This window comes from Oncorhynchus gorbuscha, linkage group LG18 (genome assembly GCF_021184085.1).
Source record: "Oncorhynchus gorbuscha isolate QuinsamMale2020 ecotype Even-year linkage group LG18, OgorEven_v1.0, whole genome shotgun sequence".
Lineage (NCBI taxonomy): Eukaryota > Metazoa > Chordata > Actinopteri > Salmoniformes > Salmonidae > Oncorhynchus > Oncorhynchus gorbuscha.
Window position 1 is genome coordinate 37,292,150 of NC_060190.1, and position 24,477 is coordinate 37,316,626.

A 24,477-nucleotide genomic window follows, 5' to 3' on the forward strand; every position below is an offset into this window, starting at 1 on the left:
TATATCCAATAACGTTCCAACCGGATCATACGTTTTAATCTGGGGCCGAATGGAACAGCCGTAGCAGCCACAGAGAGATGCGCCACAGCAAAATGGCATTCTGTTGCGACACTGACTATTTTCCCTCCCATTAGGTCAAAGTTCACAGCAAATGCTCCATTACACTTTCTACTGAATGAGGACATCTAGTGAAGGCGTAGGAAGTGCTTCCAGATCCATATCTTGTTGGGAAAGGAGGGGGCGATGACGTCAAAGTTGCCCCAACTTTCAGAATTTCACTCCTTGTTTGGAAGATTGCCTGCCCTATGAGTTCTGTTATACTCACAGACATAATTCAAACAGTTTTAGAAACTTCAGAGTGTTTTCTATCCAATAGTAATAATAATATGCATATATTAGCAATCTAGGACAGAGTTTGATGCAGTTCACTATGGGCACGCAATTCATCCAAAGTGAAAATACTGCCCCCTATCCTCATGAAGTTTTAATGGAGAAATGGACCGGGAGAAGGACGAATGGGTAACAACCTGGGAGGAGATTGAGAGTTGGTCGATCGATCCAGGGAGAGTGCCAGAGCATGCATGGGATTCTTTATGTTATGCAGGTGAGTGAGGACCCAAAAGCGATATAACGGAAACAGAGTCTTTTAATGTCCAAACAGGGAAAACATAAATCCTCAATCATTACAGGGGAAGTCCAAACAGGGAAAACACAAATCCTCTTGTTTAACAGGAGAGTTCCCCTTCTAGTTGTTGAGGAGAGTTGCAGGGCTAGCGGCAACAGACTGCAGGTCCCTTCGGGTAGGCGCGGGCCATAGAGGATAGAGACACCTGCTCACACGTAGTATCTGATGATGAGGCAGAATACAACTGGACGGAACAAAAGCAAAGCAAACAGCAAACAAGAATCCGACAAGGACAGAAGCAGAAACAGAGAGAGAAATAGAGACTAAATCAGAGGGCAAAATAGGGGACAGGTGTGAAAGAGTAAACGAGGTCGTTAGGAAAATGAGGAACAGCTGGGGGCAGGAACGGAACAATAGAGAGAGAGAGGGATAGAGAGAGGGAAAGAAACCTAATAAGACCAGCAGGGGGAAACGAATAGAAGAGAAAGCACAGGGACAAGACATGACAATATATGACAATACATGACACTTTAGAACAGTGCGAGGAGGGATACAGGAGAATGGAGGAACGACGAAGATATAAGGGTACACGGCTAGCACGGAGGGGGCACACGAGGAGATTGGTTAAGTCAGGTAGGAGACCTGAGCCAACTCCTCGTGCTTACCGTGGGGAGCGTGTAACTGGTCAGGCACAGTGATATGCAGAGATGCGCACCGGGCTAGAATGAGCATCCAGCCAGGACGGGTTGTGTCAGCTTTACACTCCAGACCTCCAGTACGCCTCCACAGCCAGTATTTCCTGTGCCTTCTCCCCGCACTCGCCCTGAGGTGCGTGTCCCCAGCCCAGTACCACCAGTGCCAACACCACGCACTAAGCTTCCTGTGCGTCTCCAGAGCCCTGTACGCCCTGTTCCTCCTCCCCGCACTCGCCCTGAGGTGCGTGTCTCCAGCCCGGTACCACCAGTTCCGGCACCACGCACCAGGCCACCAGTGCGCCTCCAGGGTCCAGTACTCCCTGCTCCTCGCACTCGCCCTGAGGTGCGTGTCCCTAGCCCGCTACCACCAGTGCCGGCACCATGCACCAGGCCTACAGTGTTCCTCGCCAGTCCAGAGCGTCCGGCTACAGTACCCAGCCCAGAGTGTCCCGGCTACAGTACCCAGCCCAGAGCGTCCGGCTACAGTACCCAGCCCAGAGCGTCCGGTTACAGTACCCAGCCCAGAGCATCCGGTTACAGTACCCAGCCCAGAGTGTCCCGGCTACAGTACCCAGCCCAGAGCGTCCGGCTACAGTACCCAGCCCAGAGCGTCCGGCTACAGTACCCAGCCCAGAGCGTCCGGTTACAGTACCCAGCCCAGAGCGTCCGGTTACAGTACCCAGCCCAGAGCGTCCGGTTACAGTACCCAGCCCAGAGCGTCCGGCTAGGATTGGCTAGGATTGGGGGAGAAAGTAAATTAATAGGGAAAAACTGTAAATAAGTGAATCAAGCAATCAATTAATGGAAGATGTGTGTGTACTGTAATGTTCTTTGCTTGAATGCACTGATTATAAGTCACTGGATATGAAGTGTAAAATGTGCTACAATTACTAATGTAAAAAGGGTGGTCTGTGCAGACCCTCATTCCAAAACAATCCAGACAAACACATAATGTATATGTTGCTTACCTCAGCTACACATGGAATAAACATATAAAGTATGTCTAGATATTTTTAGGCAAATAACAGTGTACACAATCTCTATTTTTGAGTCTAGTGTACAAGGCATATATTACATCCCCCATTGTATTCATACACCAAAAAGCATGTACACATGATAGGCATGATATTAAGCTTGTGATCAGATTGGAAATAAAATCAAATACATTTGGGGGGCATAAATTGTGACAATGCAGTAAGTGACAAGATACTGTTATCCCCTTTTGTCTGTGGTGACTATTGACCATAGACAAAAAGTGAAATAGAATGCACATGCATTTTCCAATAAGATCTCAGAGTTTATGGAGAAAAAAGTTAGTTTATACATAAACATGATAACATATAATTGTTATTAAAATACACATGTGATAGTTATGTCTGTAAAGGTCTAACAAGTTCACTTTGAATTGTTCAACTAGCAGGTAGACTGACATACATCGTGACGTAATATACAGTACATGACGTTGAAGATACTGATTTCCCTTTTATCTTTGGTGACTATTGACCATAGACAAAAAGTCAATAGAATGTGCATGCATTTTCTAATGAGATCTCAGACTTTATGGATAAAAAAATAAGTCAACTTAAAATAAGTCAGCTTATTTTTTTAAATCCATAAAGTTTGAGATCGTATATTAAAATAGGCACGTGCGTTATAGTTATGTCTTAAAGCTCCAAAAAGTTCACTTTGAATCGTTCATCTCTGATCTAGCATTGATTTTCTATGTCTATTCTTTGTGTGAGTCGTCGCCATTTTGTTCCAGGCTCCAGTGCTGCGCAGCAAGGAACCCGGCGGACGTGTTGTTCTCTTGTAGTGGGACAAACATTTTAACCTTTTTTGTAATACTGGTAACTAACTCGCTTTATTAAATCATTGTTTTGTCTTGATGTCATTGCATTACTATTTAAGGGTAGATCGTTACTTGGAAGCGAGGTGTAAAAACGTCCGAGTTAGCTAATGTTAGCAACAACGACTTAGCTCGAGCCTCGTCGCTATCAACCAGGCCACAGAGTTTGGCTAGGCCAAGAAGTATAATATTAGTTGCTAGCATCGAGGCCTTGTAACCAGAGTCTATACATAGCTGGTAACTAGCTAACGTTTGTTGAATACAATTACCACCCAGTTCATTTTGCCAATGACATAACGGTGACTGAGTTTAACGTTAGCTAGCTAAGGACGGTTAGATATTTAATTTGCAATAAGGTATCTAAAATAGTAAGTGACTGTTTCTAGTGTTTAGTTAACTGTTACTGTAACTAGTTAACGTTAGCCAGGTAACTTGGCTTTGGAGTTTATTCAGCCATTATTTGATCATGGAGTCTTATGTCAGGGAACCCTGAATGTGAATAACAATTTACATAATACACACGCCAATATAAATACAACCAGAAAGATTTGTTTCTAGTTACCTAAGCTAACGTTAGTTATTTTGTATTTTGATGTGGGGCAAAAGTTACAAACGCGTGTATCGTAATCTGGGACGTTATTTTTCTAAATCAGTCCTATATAACATGAGTAACGTTAGCTATCTAAATGTTGCAATGCATTTTGTGTTTTCAGTAACTACCACGTATGAAGATGAAAATCGCATTCGCCCAGTAATTCTGGTAATTCGTCTTGCCAATATATTTAATGTTTTATAATTTTACGGTTTAAATAACTTGTTTTTTAGCTGTTTAATTACCTAATTACATTATTCGAAATGTTTGTCCTGGATTGTGCGGTATGTTACTCATCGAAATTGCAAACCTACATCGAGGCTCTCCAAGTTAACAAGATGTTCTGGGGGCCTCTGGACAGATGTGTCAAATGTTACAAACTACATACAGTTTAACATTTTATTATTCCAAATGAAATACATAAAATTGAAGCAATGGGTTGATAATTGAACATATCAAGTAGTATGAGCTGATTGAGCTCCCAATAATGGATTACACAATACCCAGTTGTGTAGTCTGTTATAGTCAAATTCAGTTTGACTCATGCTCTACAATGTTTCCCAACTCTTCTCCAACAGTACATATTTATGTTGTTGCCCTGGACAAGCACACCTGATATTACTTGTCAACTAATCATCCAGCCATTGCTAAGTTGGAACAGATGTTTTTGTCAGGGGCTACAACAAAAATGTGTGCTGTTGGGGATACTCCAGGACCGGAGTTGGGAAACAATGGTTAATCATACGCTATTGTGGATGGTGTTGGCACATCCTTGTCATGTTATACATTTTCTCTCTTGATGTTGTTAAAATTTGGTGAGAAACTGCAGTTCAGATACTGTGTTTGTGTGCAAGTCTTTCTCTGTCCTGTACTCTAACCAATTTCTATTCAGTTCTCCAGGGGAGTGTTTTTGTTTTATTTAAATATAGGTTAAGAAGCAGCTTCTTGTCCGTTCCTGAAGATCTTTGGATGTGGGATAGAGTTCATTATAAAGAAAGTAGATTCCCAGAAGATTTTATGCAAAATTCCCACCACTTTTTTTCCACTCAACTTTTTGCCTGCTGGAATCCCTAGAAGCCCAACCCTTACTTATATTTTTCTACAGCATCCTTTATGCCATCAAGTTTAAGAAGAAGTCGAAGATTTTTCTCCCCCCCCTCTCTTCACCCCATTTTTTTTTCTCTTTCAAAACCTCTCCTTTTTTCCTCTGGCTGTCTTTTTGGATTCGCTTCTATCTCACATTATTCCCCCCATTAACAAAAAATAATCTACAAAAGAATGGACGTTCTTGCACCATCCATCTGTAATGCTTAGCAGTCTGGCTGGAAGGAGTCATAAGGGAGGTCATAAGACGACGAGTGTCTCTGGACAATCCCTTTTTCCTTTTATCTCACGGATCAAGTGTTCCTTCAGGACCTTTGTTGCCACGGAGACACCCTATCAGAAGTGTGTGAGGAAAGGAGGAATCTTCTTAGCCACTACAGGTGAGTTTAGCCCCACAACCCTTTCAAGCAGAGTTTAGTTTCTCTGCAACTTTTACGCTGGGTCATATTCCTGTCGTGGACATTTGAGTAAATGGGTGATACAAAATATATTGAAAGCAGGTGCTTCTACACAGGCCTGGTTCCTGAATGAATTAAGCAATTAGCATCACATCATGGTTAGGGCCAGTTGTCCATGATTTTGGCTACCGTGGCTAGAAGAAAAGAGCTGTGACTTTGAAAGGGGGTCTCAAAGGAGCGTAGGGTTTAAAGGGTGTGTTTGTGTCAGTCACCGGATCCCACCCCAATTTTTTTTTTTTTTAACCAGGTAGGCCAGTTGAGAACAAGTTATAATTTACAACTGCGACCTAGAAAAGATAAAGCAAAGCAGTGCGACAAAAACAACAGCACAGAGTTACACATGGGATAAACAAATGTACAGTCAATAACACAATGGGGGGGGAAAACACAATGAAAAATCCAAATACAGTGTGTGCAAATGTAGTAAGATTAGGGAGGTAAGACAATAAATAAGCCGTAGTGGTGAAGTAATTACAATTTAGCATTAACACTGGAGTGATAGATGTGCATATGATGATGTGCAAGTAGAGATACTGGGATGCAAAAATAAATACCAATTTGGGGAATGACGTAGTTGGGTGGGCTATTTACAGATTGGCTGTGTACAGGTGCAGTGATCTGTAAGCTGCTCTGACAGCTGATGCTTGAATTTAGTGAGGGAGATATCAGTCTCCAGCTTCAGTGATTTTTGCAATTTGTTCCAGTCATTGGCAGCAGAGAACTGTAAGGAAAGAATGAGTTTAAGTGTTTTAGGGAGCATTTGACAGTGATGCTGGGTGGTTGCTTGACCGCGGACCCATTACGGACCCAGGCAACGAGGCAGTGATCGCTGAGATCCTGGTTGAAGACGGCAGAGGTGTATTTTAAGGGCAGGTTGGTCAGGATGATATCTATGAGGGTGCCCGTGTTTACGGTTTTGGTGTTGTACCTGGTAGGCTCCTTGATCATTTGTGGGAGATTGGGAGCATCTAGCTTAGATTGTAGGACGGCTGGGATGTTAAGCATATCCCAGTTTAGGTCACCTGACAGTACGATCTCTGAAGATAAATAAGGGGCAATCAATTTGCGTATGGAGTCCAGGGCACAACTGGGGGCTTAGGGGGGTCTATAGCAAGCGGCAACAGTGAGAGACTTATTTTTGGAAAGGTGGATTTTGAGAAGTAGAAGCTCAAACTGTTTGGGCACAGACCTGGATCTCTGCAGTAGATTGCAACCCTCCCCCTTTAGCAGTTCTATCTTGGTGGTAAATGTTGTAGTTGGGGATGTAGACTTCAGAATTTGATGACCTTCCTAGGCCAGGATTCAGACATGGCTAACACATCAGGGTTGGCGGAGTGTGCTAAAGCAGTGAATAAAACAAACTTAGGGAGGAGGCTTCTGATGTTAACATGATTTTACGGTTACAGAAGTCAACAATGATAGTCCCTGGGGGAATAGGTGTGGTACTGGGGTCTGCAGGGCCTGAGTTAACCTCTATATCACCAGAGGAGGAGTAGGATGAGGGTACAGCTAAAGGCAGTAAGGACTGGTCGTCTAGTGCGTTGGGAACAGAGAATAAAAGGAGCAGATTTCTGGGTTTAAGTGAGCGCACAATGGATTATGATCATTGTAGTTAATTACCATGTTTTCTGAGCTAGACTATGTAGAATGCTGGCCTACTGGAAACTACAACTCCCTTCTACATCGCATAGTTCAGGCCTCATCTGATTTATCTTGACAAGAACTGCCCATTGAGCTCACAGGAAGAAAAATATGTAACGAAGTGGAATTCAAATAATTGAACCGATGTCAGTCTATTCGTGCTTTTAAAAAAAAGTTTGGTTAATCGCTCAGCACTAACCACCATCAACAAAACACCAAATGATGGAATTCCTTGTGGAAGAGTGGCGTTTTATCCCCCCAGTAGAGTTCCAGACACTTGTAGAATCTATGCCAAGTAGCATTGACGCTGTTCCGGCGGCTCGTGGTGGACCAACACCCTATTAATTAAGGCACACTTATGTTGGTGTTTCCTTTATTTAGTCAGTTACCTGTATGTCACCATAGTCCTCAAAGAAATTAAAATTAAACTCTGGAGTTCTGTTGCCACCACAGTGAAGCAATCAAGTCCACTAATGGCAGAGAAATGACCATGGCTTCTGTTTCACTGTTGCCAGCCTAGGGAGAGTCCTGTTGGCCCTGAAGAGAACATCCCGGACGTGAATCCAGTCCACCATCCTGAACATGACTAACCATGGAGATGACTGCTATTTCTTTTACTACTCCAACTGCGCTAAGGTATGGGTCATAAAGAGAAACTAGCACTGTAGCATTTTCTGTGTTGCTGTGTTTGTGGTGTAAATGCAGCTCTCAGAAGTAAGTATTAACATGGTTGTATTTTTGTCTCCTGGTGCAGGGTGACGGTTGCCCCTTCAGACACTGTGAAGCCGCAATGGGCAGTGAGGTCGTTTGCAGCCTGTGGCAGGAGAGCCGCTGTTTCCGACAGGTCTGCAAGTTCCGCCACATGGAGATCAAGGTTAGGATAGTGCTCTCTTTTTCAGTCGACCATTTTTGCTCATTCTTGCCTCAATTTTGTCAAACAAACCAAAAATGTATTTCAGGAATATCCCCTTAATGCTTTGCATACTCAAGGCTGTGTGTGTCTTGAGTTGCCATTATGGAAGTGTAGAGAAATACCCTCTCTTAACCTGGGTCAGGGGTTCTGTGCTTCTGGACTTGTCGGGGGGACATTTACATCTTTTTTGGGGTCTCCTTGCAGTAATACCATATTCCCTAGTTTTTCACCTGGCCATTTTGAGGCAATCGGTCATAGCTTTTTAGGGATGAATTTCACTTTGTTTTTTAAATTGAGCTTTCATAAAGACTCATATGTTGCAAGACATTATGCTATATTTTCTGACCTGCTCTCTTCCCCTCTTACAGAAAAACAGGAAGGAAATTGCTTGTTACTGGGAGAACCAGCCTGCTGGCTGCCAGAAGCCGCACTGTGCCTTCCACCATGAGAAATCACGCTTAATAGACGGCCAATACGTACCGCCCAACAAAAGTGAGTAGTCGCTCTGAAGAGGCCGATCCTGACCAAGCCACCATTAGCTTACTGATCTTTAGGAGATAAAGACATTATTGACATGATTTTCACTTGACATGGTTGTGTATCAGCAGATAAATAACATATTTGGATTCACTTATGAACCTATTTTTCACCAGAACCAGAGTTTATCCATAGTTTCTGAGCTTGATTGTCTTGTCACTCAGGTTCGGCCCTGAAAGAAGAGGAGGAGCCTCATGAGGATTCTTTGCCTCCTGTCCCCATCCCCAGCCCAGCCAATCCTCAGCTCCGTGGGGTCATTAAGGCTGAGACTCAGGAGAACGTTCCCAGCCCCACTCACCCGCCTGTGGTTATTAACCCGGCAGATGACGAAGATGAGGATGAAGATGGTGAGAAACGTCATCAAGTTTATTTAAAGTGCAATTTACAAAGGTCACAACACACTTTACACACATTATCACTAGAAAGGAAAAGCAAACAATGTAGAAAGAAACAATAAAAAGCAATATCAAATTTGAACAGCATGTAGTCCGTAGGGCAAGAATGAGCTCGGCAATGGAAAGATAGACAGCGCAGTCACAGAAAGGAGCTCTTAAAGGGGCAGTTGGGCAGAGACAGTGGAGCAGACCTTTAAGGTGATTAAAGTGCTAGGTGAAAATGATATGGATATTTTTGGGTACGGTACAATAGTTTTTTTCCAGAATAATTTGAGAAATACCATTTTTAAAAGGGTATTTTTTGTGTGTGCGTGCAGATCAGTTGTCAGAGGGGGAGGACAGCAGGTCTGGCTCAGACGGATCCAGAGTGCTCTCTCCCAGGAAGATGGCCGTGGGCTCCACCTCAGGTAAGAAGAGGACAAAGACACAGTACACATAGAATAGATTAACATCTTAAACAACGCCTGTTTTAACACAGATTTTGTTTCAAACGCTACAAGGGTAGGCTCAAACTTTAGTTGACGGCTTCGCTTTTCAGTGCTTCATTGACAAAACAGTGTTGTAATTGAAAGACCTTCGAATGGAACAATCCCTTTAAAAGACATCCGCCAGCTATTTTTATTTTTACTGTTGAAAAGCGATATCCCAAGTATAAATTCATTAAAGTACACATACTAAGGTGTAATAAAAATGTTTTGAGTAAAGTAGTATTTTTTGTTAACTTCAAAGAGTTGGGCATTCAAGGAGTTGTTCTGGTGGGAATCCGGTATGTCATTGGCCTCCCTCTTAAGGGCTCCCAAGTGGCGCAACGGTCTAAGGCACTGCATCTCAGTGCTAGAGGCATCACTACAGATCCTGGTTCGATTCCAGGATGTATCACAACCGGCCATGATTGGGAGTCTCAAAGTGAGGTGCACAATTGGCCCTGCGTCATTAGGGTTTGGCCGGGATAGGCAGTCATTGTAAATAAGAATTTGTTCCTAACTGACTTGCCTAAGTTATATAATAAAAAGAAAAACAATTAAGGAGCAATAGAGAACAAGAGGAAAGGCCCATCCCACCACTTGTTCTATGTCATGACATACAGTGCCTTCAAAGTATTCATACCCCTTGATTTATTCCACATTTTGTTACATCCTGAATTCAAAATCGATTAAATAGATTCTCACCCATCTACTCACAATACGCCATATTTGTTTGCAAATGCATTGAAAATAAAATACAGATCTCATTTACATAAGTATTCACACCCCTGAGTCAGTACTTTGTAGAAGCACCTTTGGCAGCGATAAGAGTTTAGTTTTTCTGGGCAAGTCTAAGAGATTTCCACACCTAGATTGTGCAACATTTACCCATTTTTATTTTCAAAATTCTTCAAGTTCTGTCAAATTGATTTTTACTAGATAACAAGTTTCAGGTCTTGCCATAGGTTTTCAGGTAGGTTTAAGGCAAAACTGTAACTTGGCTAGTCAGGAACATTCACTGTCTTGGTAAGCAACTACAGTGTAGATTTGGCTTTGTGTTTTAAGTTATTGTTCTGGTGAAAGGTGAATTAATCTCCCAGTGTCTGGTGGAAAGCAGACTGGATCAGTTTTTCCTTTAAGATTATGCCTATGCTTAGCTCCATTCTGTTTTATTTTTTATCCTGAAACTCCACAGTCCTTAACGATTAAAAGCATACCCATAACAAGATGCCGCCAAAAACTATGCTTGAAAATATGGAGAGTGGTACTCTAATGTTTTGTATTGGATTTGCCCCAAACATAACATGGTGTATTCAGGACAACAAGTGAATTGTTTTGCCATTTTTTTAGTATTAGCAGTATTATGTTAGTACCTTGTAAACAGGATGCATGTTTTTGTCTATACAGGCTTCCTTTTCACTCTGTCAATTAGGTTAGAATTGTGGAGTAAATTCAATGTTGTTGATCCAACCTTAGTTTTCCCCTATCACAGTAAACTAACTGTGTCACCATTGGCCTCATGGTGAAATCCTTGAGTGGATTTCTTCCTCTCCAACAACTGTTTGCAAGGTGTTTGGTTAAATCGGTTTTTGAAATTCACTGTTGTGGGGTACAGAGATGAGGTAGTCATTTAAAAACCATGTTAAATCCTATTATTGCACATAGTCCATGCAACTTCTTATGTATCGTTAAGTACATTTTTACTCCTTAACTTATTTAGGCTTCCCATAAGGGGTTGTATATTTAATGACTCAAGACCAAATCAGCTTTATTTAAATAATTAGTGTAATTATTTTAATGAAAACATTATTCCACTTTGACATTATTGAGTGTTATGTGGACATGGACTCACTCACTGTCAATAATATGGTTTAACATGGTTTTAGAATGACCACCTCATCTCTGTATTGGTCTTACAAATTAATTTCCAGGCAGACTACTTAGTTGTATTTTCTCACGTGTTTCACTTTCTTACATCTCATAACACGGACCAACACTTTACATGTTGCGTTTTATATATTTTTTCAGTTGGCCATGAAGAGCCACATGAACACACTTGGTTCGCACAAGGTGCTTGCGGTACTTAATTTTGACGCTCTGAAATTAAGTACTGGAATACCTTAAATCACATTTTCAAGTTAGTACTTGAATTAAAGTGAGAGAACAGACCTGTTTAATGAAAAATATTGGTCTTGCAAGATAATTTCCAGGCAGACTGCAGATGTTTTTTTTAAACGTGTTTTGCTCTCTGGTTGCCAGGCAAACTCGCTCATTCCACCAACACTGCCACTTAGCCAGCCAGGTGCAGAACTGACTAAGTGCTTCCAAATGTCACATCGATAGCTAAAATGCCTGGCAAATGTAGATTCAGTCGTAGAATGAGTATACAACTGGCAAATAGTTGCTTATATTTAAGTCCAATTTCAATGTAGTTCAAGGGCTCTGGCTATTAGCTACAGTGGGGCAAAAAAGTATTGTCAGCCACCAATTGTGCAAGTTCTCCCACTTGAAAATATGAGGCCTGTAATTTTGATCATATGTACACTTCAACTATGACAGACAAAATGAGGGGAAAAAATCCAGAAAATTACATTGTAAGATTAATTTATTTGCAAATTATGGTGGAAAATAAGTATTTGGTCAATAACAAAAGTTTCTCAATACTTTTATACCCTTTGTTGGCAATGACAGAGGTCAAACGTTTTCTGTAAGTCTGGAGACTGGCTAGGCCACTCCAGGACCTTAATGCTTCTTACGAAGCCATTCCTTCGTTGCCCGGGCGGTGTGTTTGGGATCATTGTCATGCTGAAAGACCCAGCTACGTTTCATCTTCAATGCCCTTGCTGATGGAAGGTTTTCACTCAATCTCACGATACATGGCCCCATTCATTCTTTCCTTTACACGGATCAGTTGTCCTGGTCCCTTTGCAGAAAAACACCCCCATGCTTCACAGTAGGTATGGTGTTCTTTGGATGCAACTCAGCATTCTTTGTCCTCCAAACACGACGAGTTGAGTTTTTACCAAAAAGTTATATTTTGGTTTCATCTGACCATATGACATTCTCCCAATCTTCTTCTGGATCATCCAAATGCTCTCTAGCAAACTTCAGACGGGCCTGGACATGTACTGGCTTAAGCAGGGGGACACGTCTGGCACTGCAGGATTTGAGTCCCTGGCGGCGTAGTGTGTTACTGATGGTAGGCTTTGTTACTTTGGTCCCAGCTCTCTGCGGGTCATTCACTAGGCCCCCCCGTGTGGTTCTGGGATTTTTGCTCACCGTTCTTGTGATCATTTTGACCCCACGGGGTGAGATCTTACGTGGAGCCCCAGATCGAGGGAGATTATCAGTGGTCTTGTATGTCTTCCATTTCCTAATAATTGCTCCCACAGTTGATTTCTTCAAACCAAGCTGCTTACCTATTGCAGATGCAGTCATCCCAGCCTGGTGCAGGTCTACAATTTGGTTCTGGTGTCCTTAGACAGCTCTTTGGTCTTGGCCATAGTGGAGTTTGGAGTGTGACTGTTTTAGGTTGTGGACAGGTGTCTTTTATACTGATAACGAGTGGAGGACAGAGGAGCCTCTTAAAGGTCTGTGAGAGCCAGAAATCTAGCTTGTTTGTAGGTGACCAAATACTTATTTTCCACCATAATTTGCAAATAATTTAATTAAAAATCCTACAATGTGATTTCCTGGATTTCTTTTCCTCATTTTGTCTGTCATAGTTGAAGTATACCTATGATAAATTACAGGCCTCATCTTTTGAAGTGGGAGAACTTGCACAATTGATGGCTGACTAAATACTTTTTTGCCCCACTGTAGGTAGCTAGCTTGCTAAAAGGATGAAGTTAGAAGCTAACGTTGAATGGAGCCTGACCTTGGCAGCAGCAAGCAGCATTTGACTGAAATTAAGCTAGCTATAATCAAAAGATGGGTTACTAGAAGTTCTCATAAAAATGTATTTTATAGAGATTAGTTAAAGACAGTGGTGAGTGAGGCCGCATTGAAGCAAGCAGGGAAGTACAGGGGTTCCCAAACCTGCGGTCCAGGACCCATGTGGGGTCCCCTAAAATTTAAATAGAGTCCCCTGATAGAATCTCTAATCTTATCAAACACACAAATAACTTGTTTTTCTTCAAATGGATATTGAATACATTTTAGAGTAAACTAAGGGCATTTTATACTGTCAATTCACATTCATGTCATGTGTTGGGAAAGCCTGTGGGACCTAAAATTTTGAAGTAAAATACATTTTAAATATAGAGAAATTTAATATTATGTACACTGAACAAAAATATAAATGAAACATGCAACTATTTCAAAGATTTTTGAAAGATTTACAATTCATAAGGAAATCAGTCAACATCATCAGTAATGACTTACCACTTACGCTATGTAGTGAAACACGTATTATTGAGTAGAAGGTTTAAGGTAATGAATAGTCAGTTATTTTTGAGGCTGTGGAGATGTACTGTTGTCTGGTGGTAACTAGAAACAATTGCATATAGAATACATTACATTGATGCTTGAATTATTAGTGCTTCAAAAACCCACCCGCCCTTCTCTGCGGCACCAAAGCTGTCAGTCGGAAGCAAGATGCTATTAACCTCTCTGGGATCGTTCGAGACACTAGCGTCCCACCTCACCAACAGCCAGTTAAATTGCAGGGTGCCAAATTCAAAACAACAAATCTCAATTAAAATTCCTCAACCATACAAGTATTTTACACTTCTCGTTAATCCAACCACAGTGTCCGATTTCAAAAAGGATTTGACAAAAGCAGAACATGTCATTATGTTAGGTCAGCAACTAGTCACAGAAAGCATTCAGCCATTTTCCAACCAAAGAGGTGTCTCACAAAGCAGAAATAGGTAAAATGAATCACTAACCTTTGACGATCATCAGATGACACTCCCAGGACTCAATACATGCATGTTTTGTTCGATCAAGTTCATATCCAAAAACCTCAGTTTACATTGGCTCAGTGTTCAGAAATGCCTCAAACATCTGGAGAATGTTTGCAGAGAGCCATGTCAAATAACAGAAATACTCATCATAAACTGAAAGATACATGTTTTACATATAATTAAAGATAAACTTGTTAATGCAAGCGCTGTGTCAGATTTCAAAAAAGCTTTATGGCAAAAGCACAATATTCAATAATCTGCGAACCGCGTTCAGCCACAAAAGCAAGCCATACAGTTACCAGCCAAATTGTGGAGTCAACAAGTCATAAATAGCATTATAAATCTTCACTTACCTTTGCTGATCTTCGTCGGAATTAACTCCCAGGATTCCCACAAGAAATGTTCGATTATGTCCATATTTGTTCAAATTCCTCCTTTAGTTCACTATTCCAAAGGCACAATGCGTGAGCGCAAAATCCAGACAAAGTCAAGAGTTACATTAGTTTGTAGATGTTTACAACCAATCCTTAGGATCTTTTTATAATAAATCTTCAATAATATTCCAGGAAAAAGGAACGCGCAGAAAACAACTGATTTGCCTCAGCCTAATCCAGTTGTTGATACAGCTCTTATTTGACATCCTTCCACAATAGAAGCCTCAATCAACTTTCTAAAGACTTGACATCTGCTGGATGCCTTGAACTGCAATCTGGTCCCATAGACACAGCATATTGGGTAGGCAATCACTTAAATGAAACTACAAACCTCAGATTTCCCACTTCCTGGTTGGATTTGTCTCAGGTTTTCTCCTGCCATATGAGTTCTGTTATACTCAGACATCATTCAAACAGTTTTAGAAACTTCAGTGTTTTCTATCCAATACTACTAATATGCATATATTAGCATCTGGGACAGAGTAGCAGGCAGTTTACTCTGGGCACCTTATTCATCCAAGCTACTCAATACTGCCCCCTGTCACCAAGAAGTTAAGTAGTATCTTCCCAAATGCCCAATTATAAAGTCTAAATTAAGCTGGAATTGTCTAGTAATGCAAATAGGAAGTGTGTTCACCAGTGGACATGTCCCAATTCTCTTATTAGTGCTAACACTCATATGTATTAAATAAGTGGTGAAACAATGTATTATTGAATAGAACTTGCAAGGTAGTGATGAATACGAAGTTCATTTTTTCACGGGGTTGTAGCTATATACTGCCATCTGGTGGCGACTAGAAACAATTGCATAATATTAACTATTACAAAGTTCTCATTTACAACTGCGACCTGGCCAAATTAATGGTCTTTGAAAATAAATATTACTGCTTTAAAAGGGTACTTAAGACCTTGAATTTGACTTGCCACTGTCTGTACGAACCCTGAATTAATCTATTTTAAATTCAGGATGTAAGACAACATGTGGGAAAAGTCAAGGGGTGTGAATACAATCTGAAGGCACTGTACCTGGACCACATATTGAGGCGTTCCTTTTGTTAAGTAAATCAGGTGTTAAATGAGGTGAAAAGGAGACTGGAGTGACCCCATGTCCTTTGAGCGGCCCCTATGACTGATTGGCTAACAGTGTTTCTTTGGCACAGATGATTCGCTGGACTTTGGTGTCAGAACCTTGGAGGAGATCAGACTGAGGAAAGCGCTGAAAGCCAGTATGAGGAGAGCTGGTGAGTTCATCTTTCCTCTTACCTCCCAAATACATTTACTATTGCCTTTTGTGTTATTATGCTGTAAATGATGAGGTGTGAGTTTATCAACTGTACTTTGTCAGGTTATCCAGTTCCTGGTCAGGGCTCAGATCAGCGGAACAATGGTGCCAGCGGAGAGAAGGAGAACATGAGATCCTTCATCCGGCCATCTCTCTTTACAGCCAAGGATGGTAAGAGTCATTGAACACTGATCTAACTGAGCCTTGTGTATAGATTAACACAAGATCCCAGATTGTATGTTGTTGAAGTGAATCGCACAAGTACATATGAACACACACTTGCTGCCCCCTCAGACACTGTGGTCTTTGGTGAAGAGACTGTGAGACGCAATGTTGCGGACAGGCTTGGGAAGAGAATAACAGTCAAAGGTAAATGTTTTCAATTATCTTGTTTATCTATAAAATGTAAGGAAGTCAATGGAAGCCTCGAGGTTAGTGTCGGGCCAGTAACCAAAATGTTGCCGGTTCGAATACCGGAGCCGACAAGGTGAAAAATCTGTCGCTGTGCCCCTGAGCAAGGCACTTAACCTCAATTGATGCTGGCTGTGACCCCAGTTGGGATATGCAAAAAAACACATTTCCATGACATATTTGTCAAGTCTAAGTGGAAAAATGTAAGCACCCCCAAATAATAATAATAATAATTGTTAGAGGTAGATGTACAGTGTTAAATTAACTACAAAATTACTCATTATTGGTGGTACCATTGGTCACCAACACTAAGCTTCCATGATCTCTGACCTTTTAGAAGTTCCTGCCGGGGGTGACCTGCCAATGAAACGCTGTCTGGCCGAGCGCCTCGGGAGGAAAATGGACGAGGGTGAAACGGACCTGCCGCCTCAGAAAGGTATGCGAAGGGAAATGACAATCAAATATCCCCAATGAATTGATTTACCTCAGACTATCAGGAATACTAGTTTTTAATTTAGAAAATATAATTGAAATGGCATGTTAGCCTTTGTTCTTTGTTTGCTGCACAAAACATTTAGACATTTTTGGCAATGGAAAACTAAAATGAGCGTTTATTGGACAGGTATTAGTGGTCCCTCCCGGTTTGTCTTCTGTGCCTGATGAAAATGACCCTGGTTGTACTAATTGAGTTACATTAAGATGGAACTGGGTTTGAACCAGGCTATGGCTCATCACATGACCAAGCGAAACCAGCGAGGGAGGCACACTGCCTGCTCGAATGGAACGGGAATCTGTGCCAGTCTGTCGTATTGTTCAGAAACAACTCTTTCCTATAAAACATGTTAGACTTTTCCAACTATACTGAATAAAAATAAACAACATTCAACAATTTCTAAGATTTTACTGAGTTAGTTCATAGAAGGAAATCGGTCAGTTAAAAATAAATAAATTAGGCCCTAATTTATTGATTTCACATGACTGCAATGGAAGCTGCCTTGGAGAGCACAAAGACAGAAATACTCAACATTTTAGAAAGAAAAAAAATATTTTTGCATATGGAGCATTTCTGGGATCTTTTATTTCAGCTTATGAAACATGGTACCTACATGTTGCGTTTATTTTTGTTCAGTCTAGTTTTCATTTGGAAGGCAGATAGTGTTTTAAACAAAAGCAATCACTTGCGTGTGAAAAGAATCCTATTCATTACTCCACACACTTAAAGGTGAACTGCACACGCTGATTTGGCCTCGTTTTTTGACTTGCTCCTATAGAAATGCTAGGGGCCATGACAGAAGCCAACCATATTGTTTGATGTGTCTTTGCCACCACTACGTCACACAGAACTGTCAGAACCTTGCCTTCAGCTGTTTCCTCCCACTCAATCACAACAAACAAACTTCCTCCAGGTTGAGTTAAATAACTACAAGCAGATGTATGGGGAAATGCCGGCGGAAGCTTTGAATGTTCTATTACCAATGGCAGAGATAGGTGGTATCTGATGCACAAACATATACTATGTTGAAGTCTGAACAGGTCAGACTAAACCTACCTAACACAGTGATCAGGCTGGTTCCACTGGGCTAGGTTATGCCCTGGACCAGAGTATGTGAGCGCAGCTGGAGCAGAGCGTGCCCAATTTGACTGGAGAGTTCCAGTGGTGCTCACTTCAGGAGCTCAGGGCATGCCCGTCCCAGTATGTATTTGTAGGCTACTTGTGTGCTGCTATAGCTATTGGCATGGAGTTTGCTAAATATTTTCATAAAGGAAGTGATTAAACATACAGGTACTAAGTCAAGGTGAGGACCAAAAGCAAGAGAGGGAGTGTGGTGATGTAGTGTCCACCACTAAAAAAATCATTGTGCAATCTGAAAAGACCCAAATCCCAAAAGCATACTAAAGTGTTAACAGAAAGTAACGAGGTGTTTTGCTAGCTGTGTCATTGTAGAAAAAAAAAAAAATCTGATCTCTTGCATTCATTTTCATTCTATTATCTATACAAAAGGCTATTCTGGATTTTGGCTCATTAGGCCTGACATATCATTTCCTTTCAAGGAGCTTTCTGATTCGATAGGGTTAATTTGCCTAAAAACCTTCAGGCCTACCTATACATTTTTTTTTTTACAATTCTGCATCCCTGCCCAGCCTGGCAAGAGTGTCCAGAAGGATTTCTAGCATTCCCAGTAGCGCTGCAACGGCGGAGATGTTATTCTCCACTGCTGGACTGCTCTCCCATGAGCCTGAAACCACAGACTGGCTAAACGTGTTTCTAAAAGTGAATTCAAAGGCACTGAAGACTGAGGCTTTTTGTTTATTTAATTCTAAATAAATCGCAGCCTATATGCAATTTATTCACTATAATGATTTAATACAAGAAAATATTGTATTAGCCATAGCTGCATTCAATTAATTTTTGTGCCCTGCACCTCAGAGGCTGACTGTTTAGTATAAATTCCACTAATTTAAAGTGGCATAGAAATATGATGACAATTGCTAAAGTGGGCAAATAGTTAGTAGGAAACAACTTTGCCATATGTCAAATTTACTTGAGAGAAATGGCAATGTTGCCATTATATGACTAAGTTTGTCAAAAAATAGCAATGCTTCAAATCAAATTTTATTGATGTTAGCTAGCTGAAATACTGTGGTCCCCTCAATCTTAGTTAGCTGGCTGAATTTAGTGCATCTAAAGTTAATCTGGCAACATCACAATCATGACAAAGGTTTTTCTACGAGCTTTGTCAGCATGCCAGGCTAGATAATGCTATAGCACCCCATTGGATTCCATTAAAATGTGACGTCTAGCATTGAGGCGAGTAGCTACCAGAACTGTTGTTGAATCCAATGGCCTGTTAAAGCATTAGCTAGCCTAGCATGCTGACAAAAACTAGCAGTCTTTCAAGCTTCTTGATTTGTCAGTTCGGGTAATGGGATAATTAAGAGTACGCTGCCATCTCCTGTACCTGAATTGAGGCCCATTTTCCCAAGTCATATCTCACGCCAGCTCCGCACTGTTCTGGTCGTGGCATAGCTACGTTCTGACTAGAGAGAATGTAATGAAGGTCTAGTCTGTTTCTGGCTAGGTAGCTAGCTAGGTAACGTCAGCTATGCTAGCGATGATAATGATTGTCAAAATATACATAACCAGCAGTATGGTCTAGCTAGCATTATACTCACCATCATTGGGGACCAACAAGCTTCAACCACTTATTCCGCATGGTATGGTACTAGGGTCCTTCAGCAGGGCATGCAAACTGGAGCGCCATAGTCAATCTGTATAGGGCTATTCATTCTCAAACGGCAGTAATCCTTTTAACGTGCTAGGGGCGATGAAACAACAGAGTCCCATTCAATGAAGGTAGGTGAAGGGGCGATTTGTATGTGGAGCTTGGCAAAGGGGGCCATGAATTGTTGACGTAATTGTAATTCAAACCCAACCTTACCTTACTGTGAGACTGACAAATCATCCCATTTACACTTTGTAGTCAATTTTGAGATGAGATTAAATGTTTGACTCTATTGATGCCATTTTCAAAGGGATTAGTTGTTTTTTAGGGGCAGTGCCCCTTCAACCTAGGTCACTTTTAGAACGGGGCACCTGGGGTGTATTCATTATGCCAATTCTGTTGCAAAATGTTTTTTAAATGGAAGCAAACTAAATGGGGAGGGACCTACCTGAATTTGTCCAACAAACTTGTTTTACTGTTTGAACTAATGATTACACCCCTGGCTCACACCTGGGAGGCAGCCTGCTTCCAAATTGAATGCAATCAACACTAACCAGGTTCACCTGGGGCATGCCCAGGGCGTTAATTGAATACCATCATTGGTTTAAGTCCCTGATTAGTGGTTATGCAGAATCAGGTGTCTGTTCTGGAACAAAGGAATCCACGTTAGATTCCCTCTAGGACCATCTGTACCACAGGAGATGCATAATTGTTAGATACTAAAGTAAAAGTGGTGTTTAAAGTAATTGTCATTAATAATTTGAATTCATTTGTTTGTTTTTTCAACCCTTAGCTCTGAAACCTGTCAGGGATAGATTGGGATTACCTGTTGAACCCACTACTGCCTCTGAATCAGGTAAAATCATTAACTTGCCTCTCACAATTAACAAATGTCTTTCAAAAAGTGCTTTGGGTGGCTCGTACAATCTTCATTAGAAATGGGTATCTTTTAACAGTATACAATTATTGTTGTTTGTAAATGTTGAATGAAACGTATTATTGTTTGTATTTTAATCTCTAACCTCTCCCTCAGCTGAGAGCAACAGTAAGAATACAGCACCGGAAATAATCCGCATCAAAACCCTGGAGGAAATCAGGGGGGAGAAGTTGGCTAAGTCCCAAGGACAAGCTCTGGGTGACCACCCTCTACCTTCAACTCCTGATACCACCAGTACCAGCAAGGCCCCAAAGAGAGGCACCACTGGCAAACCTGCAGTCAGCCTCCACGTGAAGACCTTCTCTGAGATCCTCCACGCCAAGAGAAAGCTGGAGGAGGACCAGCAGCAAGGCCCCAGCCTCAGAAAGGCCAAGCAGGAGGCTATGGAAGCATCTCCAGGGAACTCCCAGGCCCAGGGACCCACTGAGCCAGCCATGCCCAGCCGGGGCACACCTCCTGGTGGTGGAGTCCAGGTAAAGACCCTGGAGGAGATCCGCAGGGAGAAGGCAGCCAAGATGCAGGCCCGCGGACAGGTGTCCAACGGAAAAATCCCAGGCTCAGCCTCTGGAGAGGGAGGCACCAAGAAGCCTCTGGGACTGCGCATCAACAAAGCAGCTTCTTCTGGTAAGGAGTTTATTATTGATTTGATATAAACCTTTTAGAATTTCTCATAGTAATTTACGTTGTAAGGTGGCTTGACCCAACTAGCTGCAGTGTCTTGTATAATTCTAAGACATTCTTTTGTTGTCCTGACAGCTGCCAGCACTACCACCCAGAAGATATCTGAGGTGACCGAGAAGAGGGAGTCTTCTGTTGCTACTGAGGTAAGAATTGTGTCCTTCTGTATGAATACTGTACATCCAAATATGTAGTTATACTCAATCAGCTCTGTTAGTCACTGAATGTCACTATTCCTCTGGTCCTTAGGCGAGCCCTGCTAACGGTAGGAGTGATGCTGTGTCTGGTGACAGTGTGAAGGTGAAGACCTTTGAGGAGATCATGCGTGAGAAGAGGCTCCGCAGGCAACAGCTGCAGGAAGAGCAGGCCTCGTCCACCAGCCAACCAGAGGGCTCTGCCGAGGCAGACCCAAAACAGGCCACAGGCCCCGCCCTCCAGCGGGAGAAGAGGGTGTGTGTGAGCACCCCTGCCGCCGCCTCTCCCCCCTCAATCACCCTGGAGGCACCTGCCCAGGCACCCAAAGCCCCCGTTCGCCAGCGCATCACCCTCAAACCCAAGGCTGCCTCTCCTTTGCCCTGCGCCACCTCCCCCCAGCAGGGGTCTCCACTGAGGCAGGCAGAGGCAGACGCCCCCTCACTCAGCCCCAGGAGTTCCAGCACTGCCCCAGGCAAGAGGAAGAGAGGCTCCCCAGGCGGTGCCAGTCCCCCAAAGCAAGCTGCCGCAGCAGCGGCCTCCCCTGGGCCCTCTGTGAAAGGTTCGCCGGTTGAGAAGGCTCAGGATGGAGCCCAGAAGAAGTCCCCAGGGCAAGCTACTGAAGCTAAAGGTATATGCCTCCAGAGAGAAATCCTCTCGCAAGCTCTTTTCTACACTTATCTAGAAAGCCTATGCAAAGATCAACTCCAAAGTATTAGTCTGACATCCTGTGTGCTGTTGTTGCAGTGAGGCCCAAGCTGAACGTGAGGCCTTCTGTTATGAAGCTGGCTGCCCAGGTGAAACCAGGCCAGAAGAGAACATCAGCTAGATCTGCTGTCGCTGCAGTCAAACCCCTCAATAGCACCTATGCAGTGCAGGAGGAGCCACTGCAGGAACTGCCCTGCAAACGGAGAGGGGTATGTCTCAAAGCTCACTCTCTCAGGCTGGTCACTAGAAACACACGTCGATTTTGGATGTTTGAAAAGGTCCTGAGAATGTCAATATATATCCAGTCGTCAACGCTCACAACAAAATGCATATATATATATATATATATTTATACACACACTGTGCTCAAACTCACAATGTTCAGAACCAGAGTGCTCTGCTCAGACCACTGCACCTCAACAATTCAAAATTGTCCAGCAAGCAGGGAGAGGACTTGATTAATTTAGTTTTATGCTTTCCCTAAACCATAGCCCTAACCTTAACCACTCTGAATAAATACCTAAACTCCTTTGTTTCTGTTTTAAGCCTGTAACCATGCATAATTAACCCTGTAACCACGTTAAATTAATTGGTCAAAAGTAGCCGATTGTCCAATTTCGTCAAATTCCGAAGTGAAACAGAGTAAGTTGCTCTCTCAGCATAGTAGGGTTTCCTTTTGTGATGTTATGGAAATGTACTTTGAACAACCACTGTTATTGTAACCTGTGTTAACTTTGTGTTCTCTCCAGGTGTCCTCTACTTCCTCCAGTGTGAAGGCGCAGATAAGCCCTGTGGTCTCCAGGAGACCCCCCACCATCCCGGGCCCTGGCCTCAGCTCCAGCCCCCTGAGAGAGGAGTTCCAAGCAGTCCCTGTCAACCAACATAGCCCAGCCATCACCACAGCAGCCCCAGAGACCTGCATAGTCCCACAGAGGTAACACTGGCAAACTGCTCTGCGGTTACAACTCACCCGTATACTGTCATATGGTTAAACCTAGCAAAAAGCCAAACATCAATGGCTAAATGAGCTTAAACTCTGTTCTCCTCTCTAGCTCTGTGGTGAATACACCCATCCAGCCCAAGCCCCGGCGGCCCAGCGCTGCGATGTCTCGCTCGGCCGCAACAGCCCCTTCCGCTAGTTCCTCAACCTCCGCCATGGACGAATTCGACGAGTTGATGAACGAGTTCACAGATGACCGTCTGGACGATGACTTGGAGCTGGATCCAGGCAAGGGAGAGGATGACTACCTGCTGGAGCTGTCTGAGATGATTGACAGCTAGACTGGCCTACCTGATACCCCGTACGTGACCCTTGACCAACGCCTATGTTAATGTCACCTGATACCCTGTTCACGACCCCTGACCGACCCTTGACCTACAGTAACTCCTACATTCATCAACACCAATATAATTTCAAATGATCACCAGAACTAAACACCAGTTGAACGTCAACCTATTACCAGCGCAACTGGCTGGGTATCACCTATCACTGCCATAGAGGGTTGATTTGACAGATGTCTTCATTGATTTGGGGAGGATATATGTATTTGTTACTGATTCCCAACCACCACTGTCTATCAACCCATGTCATCGGAGTAGACTAAGGTTGCTACAATATGTCAGAGGGGACTGGTGGGCTTATTTTATTTTTCTTTAATTAAAACACATTGTATTTTGTGTTTTAGATGGTGTTGTTTTTACTCTTTTTAATTCATGATTACCTTTTTGTGTCCTGGAGAAACCATCCTTCATGTGTTTTAATTTCTGCACCTTTTATTATTATTTGATTTACAGTGCTAGTGATATACTCGTAAGAATTCTATCTTTGTTCATTTTCCTTTTATGCCCTTTTCTTTGTCCCGAAAGAGAACATGAAAAAGCAACCGTTTGGTTGGAGAATTACATAAATAAAAAAAGTCTAACATCCTCCGGTAATTCCCCATCTTGCATTGTAAGGACAAAAGCATGTTTTGCCTGTCACCTATGGATGTTAAATCATTGTTGCAGAAAGAATGAATTTGTGTACTGTGTATGCCTAGACTGCTTTAAATGGAGTAACAGTAACTACACATTCTACTGCACTTAAAATAGTTAACCTGCTTTGCCTCCTGTATCTGTCATGTCCCACATCTACTGACTCAAACTAATGTACAAAGTTTTTGTTCTCCTAGTTTTGGACTGATCACTGTAAATGTGGAACTGTTGGAACGGACTAAGTTGCATTTGAGGTTAATTGAATAAGCATGGAACGATGGTTTGAAGTATGAAATTAAGGTGTGTACCCTTTTTGGCTGTTAGTTTTGCCTTACAGAAGCTAACTCACTGAAATGTCAATTTTAAAAAAAATACACCCACCATGTTCCTCTGTTTCTGCGCCGTGTATTTTTGGTCCAAAGAAATATGTTCGGACCACATTTTAACCTATCCAATTTAT

General features: G+C 42.3%; 1 protein-coding gene across 5 annotated transcripts; it reads left to right on the forward strand.

Annotated features, from left to right (window-relative positions):
* Positions 1–3,050: 3,050 nt before the first annotated feature.
* On the forward strand, positions 3,051–24,380 carry zc3h11a (zinc finger CCCH-type containing 11A). Of its 5 annotated transcripts, none has more exons than XM_046310154.1 (19): positions 3,060–3,167; positions 3,880–3,926; positions 5,172–5,242; positions 7,477–7,597; positions 7,716–7,835; positions 8,243–8,366; positions 8,576–8,767; positions 9,124–9,213; positions 15,772–15,852; positions 15,957–16,064; positions 16,188–16,262; positions 16,642–16,740; positions 20,322–20,384; positions 20,562–21,089; positions 21,222–21,289; positions 21,393–21,966; positions 22,083–22,252; positions 22,793–22,977; positions 23,096–24,380. In XM_046310154.1, exons 4-19 carry the CDS (start codon positions 7,544–7,546, stop codon positions 23,322–23,324), a joined length of 2,760 nt encoding a protein of 919 aa, XP_046166110.1. In that variant the 5' UTR covers positions 3,060–3,167; positions 3,880–3,926; positions 5,172–5,242; positions 7,477–7,543; the 3' UTR covers positions 23,325–24,380. The 5 variants fall into 5 exon arrangements, with proteins under 5 accessions (XP_046166112.1, XP_046166110.1, XP_046166109.1 ...); XM_046310153.1 differs by having other exon boundaries at positions 3,071–3,167; positions 4,651–5,242; XM_046310152.1 differs by having other exon boundaries at positions 3,074–3,167; positions 4,688–5,242.
* Positions 24,381–24,477: the final 97 nt, after the last annotated feature.

Coding starts and splice junctions, on each gene's coding strand:
- zc3h11a (XM_046310154.1), top strand. CDS start 7,544: ATGACTAACCATGGAGATGACTGCTATTTCTTTTACTACTCCAACTGC. Junction 8,367..8,575: donor ATACGTACCGCCCAACAAAA/GTGAGTAGTCGC, acceptor CTTGTCACTCAG/GTTCGGCCCTGAAAGAAGAG. Junction 20,385..20,561: donor CACTACTGCCTCTGAATCAG/GTAAAATCATTA, acceptor CCTCTCCCTCAG/CTGAGAGCAACAGTAAGAAT.